Source organism: Haliotis rubra, unplaced genomic scaffold (genome assembly GCF_003918875.1).
Source record: "Haliotis rubra isolate DU_JTF1 unplaced genomic scaffold, ASM391887v1 Scf2, whole genome shotgun sequence".
Lineage (NCBI taxonomy): Eukaryota > Metazoa > Mollusca > Gastropoda > Lepetellida > Haliotidae > Haliotis > Haliotis rubra.
Window position 1 is genome coordinate 7,750,310 of NW_025766002.1, and position 10,481 is coordinate 7,760,790.

Consider the following 10,481-nt stretch of genomic DNA (forward strand, 5'->3'; position numbering starts at 1 on the left):
TCCTGATTTATATAGTTTTATTGGTAAAGAAAATAATACAAATTGCAATCTACATCCTCTTTCTAAATAAATACTTGTGGCATCAGTGGATGGTCTTCATTGTTACGATTGTTCCTTTAGAATCTCAGCCAGCCAAGCAAATGCCTAGAAACGAGGAGAAAATCCTTTATCCAATATGCTTTGTTATATGATCAATCTGCCTGAACCTGGTCATAATCGCTGGATGGGCAAGCTAATTAACACTAATATTTTTCTTCTTTAATACATACTAGTCGACTTGGAAGCAATAATGTCTAATCGTCCCACTATCTCACCTTGTCCATTTCTTCATCAGACGCAGAAGAGAAGGATACTCTGATATAAGGGGAGTTAACCGAGGCAGGACAGAAGATGTGTCCCTGAACCACAACAGCCCCTTTCTGGATCAGTTTCTGACAGACGGGTCTGGAGTCCTCTACACCCAGTAGCTTCATCCACAGGAACATCCCGGCCTGAGGCGCAGACCACTCCGCCAGACCTGGAAAATGAAGTAAAAGATGTTGTTTAATAACACCTGTCTGGTAGACCACATGCGGTCAAGTCACATAAAGAGGACATTTCGCTGTGCAGAATTGTCCCACGGCCTTTGGTAAATCTGTACTATACACTGCTCATGAATTTTACTGGAGCGGCATAAATCTGAATTTATTGCTTTCTTGCAATTTGTGCTTTCTTCGTCAAGCTGACAAGCCGTGACATGACCTGATTTCTGTTCACAATTAAACATAAATCATTCATTCCTATAAAGAATCATCAAAACCTTATAAGCAAAAACCTTTTAGATGCTTTTCGGCTGTCATGGAAGCACGCTGCGCCCTCTGGTGATAGAAGTTGGCAACTCGGCAGCCATGTTCAATGTAGCCATCATGCCCCATGTTCTGCAAGACTTTCCACATGATGGTCTGGCGATTCCAGGAAAGGAATCAAATGTGAGGATTGAATAATACCATTTATTCTTCAAGAATATTGCAATTGGTTGGTGATAGACCTTCAGAGTATTATCCAATGAAGTGTTGATGACAATGGTACTTCGACGAATGGTACTTTTTTACTAAGGTATCTCACTGTGATCACTGTGAACATATATACATACCTCTGTCAGGCCGTTTCTTAACGTTTGTGCTTCCTTCCATTCATGGAATTGTTTCAGGAACTGTTTTGGACCGCACAAATAACCAACCCGTGCACTTGATAAACAAACAGAAATTGTCCGTATATTCACAGATTTCTTACAAAACCATCACAAGATAGAGACACGAGTTGCTTAATGACCATTACAAATATGTATCGAGGTGATAAAATAGATACAAAACCCCCTTAAACAAACACACACACACGCGCGCGCGCACACACACACACACACACACACAGAGAGATATTGAACAAGCAAGACCATAAGGTACGATAACACACAGTCATTACTAAAGTGTAATGTTTACTTTTGTTTTGTTTTCCATCGACCAATTGGGTACTTAGGGCCTATTCTGTCGAAAAATACTTCACGAGATAAAGCCAACACAGGAGCCTCACAACGTTGACGCCAAACTCAAGGGTGTGGAAATTTCAGGACAAATAAGCTTACCCAGCAGCCATGACTTTAGACAAAGAATCACATCTGAGAACACGCCCATCTACGTCTAGTGACAGAAGACTTGGTATGAGGGGCTGAAATGCATGTAATTTTGACATTTGACATGTATTTTTTGGGAGGCATTTAGAAGTTGGTGAATATATAAGTGTATATATACAATGAAGAGGTTGCCATCCATATACTCGTCTTATATATTTGACATCAAACATTACATGTGTATGTCATTCACAATATGACATTGGCATATACAGAAACAAAAGATGTCTTAAATTATAATTGTGCATTTAATGTTCATTTGTTTTGATGTGCGTTGTTACTGTGGTATACATAAATGTCTCTGACAATGATTCTCAAATTAGGCGAGAAGATGATCATTGGACTTTACCTTCGACCTATAAGATCCTACTCAGACAAAACAATACGTTGACATATACAACACTTGGGTTTACCCTTGTATATTGCAGCATGTAGTACGGGTCGTCCTCGATTATCAGTAGGTCGTATTTCCTTGCCAAAGCATAAACCTCCTTCCTTCTCTCCAGAGTCAGGTTGGCGCCTGTCGGATTTCCACCATTCGGAACACAGTATAGCAGCTTTGGCCGAGGCCCGGATGTAGCCTCGTTCCAGGAACACAGGACGTTACTAAGATCCGAGGGTATCAAGCCATCTGCGTCGTTCTTGACAATGGCTGGCTTGCAACCCAACGTTTCAATCTGATCAACATGAAATAGTGAAGAGATACTGGTCGATGACGATGCTGTAACGGAACCTAATAAATGATTGAAGTTTAGATACTCGGTTCTTAGTGGCTCAGTTATATTCACCTCTGTTATGCCTTCTACAACCAAAGGAATTTGATGTACATTAAGATATGTCGACATATGATTTCTTTCAGCTGGTCTTTCATCATATCAAATTCTGTCTGTTTAACTGTCTGCATATATCTGTTTGTTTGTGCGATTAAGTATCAAAAGCAGCCAAATATAATCAACATACAGTGTCAATTAAAACAACTATCAGCCATGGTAATATTTTGGGGTCATAATGACAAAATAGAAAGAGTGAGTGAGTTGGGTTTTACGCCGCACTCAGCAATATTCCAGCTATATGGCGGCAGTCTGTAAATAATCAAGTCTGGACCAGACAACCCAGTGATCAATAGCATGAGCATCGATCTGCGCAATCTGGTGTCCTCCGCCGTGATATTGCTGGAATATTGCTAAAAGCGGCGTAAATTCATACTCACACTCCAGCGCAAAGTGATGTGGGTCTCTGAAGCATTACGCAGCGTACAACAGGGATTATTATTTTGCTGTCTGACATACACAATGTGAAATTAGAAGGACCTCGGTCAAAATGGAAAATATTATGAACTCCTGTTAGAGTGAGTGAGTGAGTTGAGTTTAACGGCGACCACCTGATTCCGTTAGTCGCCTCTTACGACAAGCATGGGTTACTGAAGTTCAATATTCTAACCCGGACCTTCACGGGTAACTCCCGTTAGAAAACAAAATTGCAACTAATCGATACAATGATTGACGCAATCCACAACATACCACATTGAAAACATTAGAATACGTTGCCTCCTCGACCAGCACCGAGTCCCCCTTCCTCCAGCACTAACTGCATGATCTGTGTAACAAAGGAACATCATTTACTGTTACAGGGATACATTATAGGACAGATGTGTATTCTGGGTGTATTTAAGAGGTAACGGGTACTCCAAAATGACCAGTGTAACTTCTTATCCTTAATAGTCGATGGTTGCATATTTGTAATGAACAAAGGTTTTTCCAAACTTTTGAAATCACTAAAATATAGTAATGTTGAATGTGATGCTATGAATACTTTATTTACAAAACTGAAGAGAAACTGTAGCACGGCATGTTGACAAGAAATCCTGTTCGGTCGAACGAGGGACCACATTGTGCAGAATTGCAAGTCTGACACTGAGAAGTATGGACAATGTTTGAAGCTTACTACAATAGGGGGTTTATGCGCTACATCCCGATATCAAATTTTCAAGATTAGACTCATAGTGACGAAAAACATTGTGTACCAAGCCTATTCGTCTCCCCTCGCCGCCATCTTTGGATTTGTATGCCGTTTTGGGATGTTATGACTGCCGTGTTGGGATGCTATGAATGCCGTTTTGTACGCTCGGCGACTGTTCTTGCGCGCTCTTGTAGCTGATACGCGAGTTTTGTTTCCATTTCAAACGATTAGTCTTCAATTACAGATGTATTGTTTCGGTTTTAGAGGATATTGTTGCAGTTTGGGAAGTTTATATTTCCTATTTTGGTGATTTTTGTTCGAGTTTTGGTGTATATGAGTTCAGTTTTGATGATTTGTTCACCGTTTGTATGGCAGGCCTGAATATGGGCCATTGCCTTGGATACGTGAATAAATATTGTCTGTCTGTGAGAACGAAGAATTGAGACGTCCGCCTACCTTGCTAATAGCCTCCGTACAGCCGTTAGTTGTGATGGTGATCATGTCGCTGTTTGCAGAGGGGGAGACGCCAGGGGGTGGGAGGGTAGGGGGATCATGAAGACGTCGCTGCAACTCTGTCAGCCATTCACGAAGCTGCAGCATCCTACACATTTATGTTAAAAGAAAATCAGATTTGGATACCCCTCCCTCCCAAATATGGCAACTACTTTGTTTATGAATTCGACAGCCATTTTCTATTTCTGACAAATAGCTACCGACTTAAATACATTTCGTATGTTACAAATGTTTAAAATCAATCTATAAATCGTCTGTGACAAACGCTATAGTAAGTTACCACAGTTTTGGCGTTTAAAAACTATGCTACTTTTGTCCCCGCTATTTAGGTCGAGAGTATAAAAATTGTAACTGGGCGTTGAGCTTCTAGCAACTTCAGGCATAACATCAATATACAGAAACAAAGGACACCTCAACACTCTCCCTTTCATATTATTCTGTGGGTTCTTTGTCTGCGCGATGAGCAAGAGGACGAAACATGAGAATGCAATTTAATAATAATAACAATAATAACAGTTTATTACAAATACAAGAAATAAGTTGTGTATTACATACGATATGTGCACAATATAAAATTTTCCCATCTAGACTTGTAAATATTCATAATACTTCATGGTGTAGGAGTTGATGCATTCTCTGGACAGAAGCATGGCAGTTCAATTCCCTACTCCCTACACATTTGTCATGTCCTGATACAGTTCCTGAATTATCTCTGGGATTTATGTATGTATGCCTATATAAACCTGTATTCACGTCAACACAACTTACCCCCTGTTGTTGCCGTACTGGAGTGCCACTTGCATTTCATCCTCTGTTATGTCTACGGTTTGACCATTCCTGGAAAGTGCAGCATTTTGTGACAGGTCGTTCAGAACAGCAAACCAATAATAACGATTTGAAACTATGATCGTTTGTTAAACAACTTTTATCCTAAGTTTAATAAAATTCTGATATTTAAATGTTCAGTTGTCAAGGTAAAATTATGAGGATTCGCAATCTTAATTTCACTTTATTCGATTTACTTTCTTGTTTAAAGTGAAATTCATAGGTACGTTTTCACTGCAAACAGACTAGTGGTTCAAATGTCAACCATGAAGAACCCAGGCAACATTCAACCCTATCATTCAGGAAACATTCAACCCTATCATTCAGGAAACCTTCAACCCTAACATTCAGGAAACCTTCAACCCTAACATTCAGGAAACATTCAAGTCTCTAACTTGCACAGTTATTATTCATTTGATTGCACAAAGAGGAATTGCATCTACATAGTATGTGGCCAACCTTAGTTGAATCTGTGCGTCTACGAATGGGAACGTTTCCGAGTTGGGAAGGCCTCCAGCAAGGTATAAGTGGTGAGTTCCAAAGTAATCTGCAGTGAATGTTTTCAGACATTAGGAAAGGTAAGTTTGATTATTAATACATTTTTTTTATTTCACGTGAGACTGTTGCATTTCCATGGTCATTTTCTATGCCACATAGTGAAAGGGCCTAGTAATTCCATTTGTTTTCAGAAAAACAATCAGTTGAAATTAAAAACCCAGAGGCGAAGAAATTCTTCGAAGAATTCACGAAAATGAGTGTCAACCGTCCCATCCCCACCCTTCATAAACAATGGAGATTTTACCTGACCAAGCAAGAGTACATTCCTTGAATCAGAATTGAGCAAGCGCTGAAACCCAGGTACGATCCGGGATGGAATTGATCTTCAGCAGCCCATGATTGTCGTAAGACACGCTTAACGGGATCGGGTGATCAGGCTCGTTGACTTGGTTGACACATGTCATCGTATCCCGGTTGTGTAGATCGATGCTCCTGCTGTTGATCACTGGATTATCTGGGCCAGACTCGATTATTTGAAGACTATACCTGTCTTCCTTATAGTTGGAATATTGCTGTGAGTGCGGCGTTAAACATATAGTTCTCAGTGACCACCTTAAAGATCTTGGAGTATTTCTGGACTCACACCTCTCCATGGAGAAACAGGTTACCCACATCAGTAGAACCTGTTATTATCATCTCCGATCCATCAGCAACATTCGACATTTAATAACCGCAGAAGCAGCAAAGGTACTTGCCCATGGTCTAATAACATCAAGACTAGATTACTGCAACAGTTTGCTTCAGTGCATCAGTGGTAAACTGCTATCTAAGCTACAGGTGCTGCAAAATTCTGCAGCACGGGTCATCACAAGAACACCAAGACACGTGCACATGACACCAGTGCTCAGAGACCTCCACTGATTGCCAGTAAAAGCTAGAATAGAGTTCAAGCTTCTCTGTATCACATATCGATGCCTCCATAACACCAGTCCTGACTATCTATCTGAACTCTTGACTCAACACACTCCAGGACGTAAACTCCGATCAAGTGACCAAAATCTCCTCCAAGTTCCTAAATATCGACTGAAGACATTTGGCTCCAGATCCTTCTCCAGCACTGCCCCTATCCTCTGGAACTCACTTCCATCAGAGTTGAAACTGTGTCCAACCTTTGAGAAATTCAAATCAAGACTAAAGACCGATATGTTCTCCAAGTATCACAGTGACATTTAACTCCACTCAACACTCCCTGACTTTTATCTTTATACATTCCCATTGCAGCGCCTTGAGCAGGCATATCTGTCTGGATTTCGCGCATTATAAATGCACATTTATTATTATTATTATTATAAACAACAAACAGAGTGAGTGAGTATGGTTTTACGCCGCTTTTAGCAACATTCCACAACCAAGCGCTGAAAATGTTCCAGATGAATCAAGCCTCTCCAATTGAGCCATTTCGCGTACATGTAGGCGAGTCGCCTCTCTGTCCACCAATATGTGCACACACTGACTGTAAAAATATCTCAAGAGAAATAATTGTAACTGGCTATACTTTTGGGAGTGAGTGAGTTTACTTTTACGCCTCCCTCTCAACAATATTCCAACTATATGGCGGCGATCTGTAAACAATCGAGTGTGGATCATACAATCCAGTGATCAACAGCATGAACATCGATCTCCGCAATTGGGATACAGTGACATGTGTCAACCAAGTCAGCGAGCCTGACCACCCGATCCCGTTAGTCGCCTCTCACGACAGGCATGGGCTGCTGACAAGCATGGGCTGTTGAAGATCGATTCTAACCCGGGTGGTCACGGGTCGCTACCCTTATGGATCGTTTCATGTCCCTAGTGTTGTGAAAAAAGGTATTTTCGTTCACTATTCGGGCTACAGAGAGAACACAATGCCACATGCCACACGTAGAGTACATACTCACTAGATCCCCGAAAATATTGGATTTTAATCGTCTTGCCAATTTGGTGAAATATCGTCCATAGTCGTCAATACGATGACTTCCACTGAAAAGAGGCATTAATGCAGGTTATTCTTTCTCAAGAGACTAATAACATTTCCATATACATAGTGCTGTAGTTGTGGTGGTGGAATTGGGTTTAACGTCGTGCTTGAGAATATTTCGCTCATATGACGACGTGCATGCGTGTGTATGTTTATGTGCGGCTGCTTGTACTAGCCCAGACTGAAGCTGGATTTATAGTGCTAACCCACTGAGATACCATGCCGCAGTGAAGCATGAATACCCCACTCAGACACATTATACTGACTCCGAGCCGACCAGTCCTTGATGTACCCATTAATGCCGAGCGCCAGGCAGGGACCAACAAGTACCATATTTTAACGTCTTTTGGTATGACGCAGTCAGGGATCGAACCCGCGACCTTCCGCTCTCCGGGCGGACGCTCTAACCACTACACCACGGAGGCGGTCGCTGTAGTTGTGATGCCATCAATATCAGGATATGTGGAAGCGAGTATCTCAGTCAGTAAATAGGTAATGTTTGTTTGTACTCAGTTTGGTGTGTTGAGTATTGCCTTGTCATATTTACCCGTGAAGGTCCGGGTTAGAATGGACCTTCTGTAACCCATGCTTGTCGTAAGAGGCGACTAACGGGGTCGGGTGGTCAAGGTCGCTGACTTGGTTGACACATGTCATCGCATCCCAATTGCGCAGATCGATGTTCATGCTGTTGATCCTTGGATTGTCTGGTCCAGACTTGATTATTTACAGACCACCGCCATATAGCTGGAATATTGCTGAGTGCGGCGTAAAACCCAACTCACTCACTCACTCCTTGTCATATTATTTAATTTTAAATAATTTTCCATCCAAGGTTGAACTGTTCATCTCTCTGCCAAACGTCTTAACACTTGCAGAGCCCAATCCATTTCAATTCATTGTACACACGTCCTACAACACGTTAGTTGTACACACATAGAATCAAAGTTCCTCTCATCTGTCTGACTACACATAACCATCTGATACTATTGATTGATATACTTCACATCCAGTGTACATATACATTCTATCTATTTGTCTATCGTGAAATGTATATGACAAAAAATCTAATAAACTCACCCGGTAAGAGGGCCAGGGTCCATATTCAAGTACCGGGAGAATTCACCTTGTTTCCGGAGCCTATATGTATCACTGTGAGGGTAAGTGTAAGCTGTGCAAATTGTTCAGACAGGCTGGAGACAAGGGTCACCCGGCAATAACAGCATTACGTGCAAAGGAATATTCACAGTCTTACAATTGGTTCCGCTCGTGACGCACGATAACGGTTTATGGGATTTGAAACAAACCGGTCAAATCGAGTTTTAAGATTTGGTAGATTGTAAAGTTGCAGGATTGGTAGATTGAGCAACAACGTCGTGACACTTACTCACAGATATTTGTGGAATCATCGATAAATAATAGTGTTTATATGTAGGGTGGAGATGTGTATGGTGTAACTATAATACCTCTTGACACGTTTTGACCTTCAGACGATTCTTGACGGTTTGTGTTAACAATACCTCTGAAAAACCGTTTGCTATTGGAGACAACTGCACACAAATATGTTGCGGCGATGACGTAACCCAATTTAATGTCACATGCGGCGTGCCAGGCCTATTATGGCAGTTTGCCACAGTGCCCATCTGTTTACACGGGTCCTCACACTTGACAGGGTATGTAGTAAGTCTCGCGAGACTACTTTCGGTACTAAGCTGGTTACCAGAGGCGTGTTCAAAACCGCTAGCACCCGCGCTATTGCCTCGCATGAGCGCTCGCATCGGCCCTGAACGTGACCAACTTGTGTTATTCCCGGGACAAGCCGAATAGCTTCTTGTCCTCTTGTTGGAGGCTACGTAGACTAACAACTAGTCTCTGAAATGAACATATTTTACTGAAGAAAAAGTTCATAGTAGAAAAAAAAAATATAATGAAAAGGAGCCTTGAGACTTTCTAAGCTGAGGAAATCTAGACTTGCCACTTTTTCTAGACTTGTGTGGGCTTTCTTGGATATATTTGCTTCAGGGTCTGTACGAGAGACTAGAGGCTACGGAGAGGGGCGAGTGGTGACGAATGACATTAAACATAGTCGCCATCTTGGTTGGCTTGGCGAGGCAGCTGTGAGGATGGTTCACGTGCGCGCACGGGCACTCCAACGGGCACAGGCGTTCAGGATCGAGCGCTTGCTAGCGTTCGCGGGCCCTCGCGGTTCTGGACACGCCTCAGGTCCCTTTGCGCGGGCCAACTTGCGATATGCGATACGAGGCCCAGCGTACTTCCGGTACCAGATTTCCGGTGACAAGCGTATATTCAAGAACCAGTTCTGGTTCCAAATTGCGCCACCACCAATTATGACTTTACCAGACCGAACCATGACTACAAACCTGTTTTGCTGTTACAACTGTTGACAGTCGTAATAATTAGTTAATTTGGGGATGGTTAGATCGGAAATTTGTAATTTCTGCAAGGATTATCAGTTCCTAACTGTCAATTGACAACCATGAGACCATTTGAAAAGTTATGAAAAACGTTGTTTGTCACTGGAACTACTAAGGTCTCGCGAAGTGCCGTGACCTACTTACGGGCCCTAATGTCGGGTGACTACAGTCGAGATCTCGTGCAACTGCTGCAACGGATTTTCAGGCATTAAAAACACTCATGGCACGCTCACATTGCTGATTTGCAATGGTATTTTAATCACACTTGCAACTGTAACGTGTTTTCCTGTTGGATGGAAGTGTAAAGATGTGGGCAGGATTTCATCATGGTGATCAAAAATTACTGCGTCCATTTAGTACACCACCAGAAGTACCAGTGATCTTAAACTCGTGAAGATCCAGGTTAGAATTCATCTTCAGTAACCCATGCTTGGTTCGTGTGGATTATCAATATCTTACCCCCTCTCATTTAATTATTACCAATAATGAGGACGTGAAGTTCGTAATTTGTTTCAAGCATATTGTGTGGGATTAAATAAGATGCATGAATGGCCATGTACAATTTAAG

The 10,481-nt window shown here is 41.9% G+C and overlaps 2 protein-coding genes across 2 annotated transcripts; both read right to left on the bottom strand.

Moving 5' to 3' along the window:
- LOC124275234 (kynurenine/alpha-aminoadipate aminotransferase, mitochondrial-like) lies at positions 1 to 2,526 on the bottom strand. Its single transcript, XM_046710716.1, has 7 exons — positions 2,080 to 2,526; positions 1,622 to 1,704; positions 1,479 to 1,523; positions 1,133 to 1,226; positions 815 to 941; positions 315 to 517; positions 1 to 144 (listed from the first exon to the last, which is right to left on the bottom strand). Exons 1-7 carry the CDS (start codon positions 2,509 to 2,511, stop codon positions 103 to 105), a joined length of 1,026 nt encoding a protein of 341 aa, XP_046566672.1. The 5' UTR covers positions 2,512 to 2,526; the 3' UTR covers positions 1 to 102.
- On the bottom strand, positions 2,229 to 8,608 carry LOC124275235 (kynurenine/alpha-aminoadipate aminotransferase, mitochondrial-like). Its single transcript, XM_046710717.1, has 7 exons — positions 8,559 to 8,608; positions 7,398 to 7,483; positions 5,423 to 5,510; positions 4,907 to 4,975; positions 4,082 to 4,226; positions 3,187 to 3,262; positions 2,229 to 2,343 (listed from the first exon to the last, which is right to left on the bottom strand). The coding sequence occupies exons 1-6, from the start codon at positions 8,579 to 8,581 to the stop codon at positions 3,200 to 3,202; spliced, it is 474 nt and encodes a 157-aa protein (XP_046566673.1). The 5' UTR covers positions 8,582 to 8,608; the 3' UTR covers positions 2,229 to 2,343; positions 3,187 to 3,199.
- Positions 8,609 to 10,481: the final 1,873 nt, after the last annotated feature.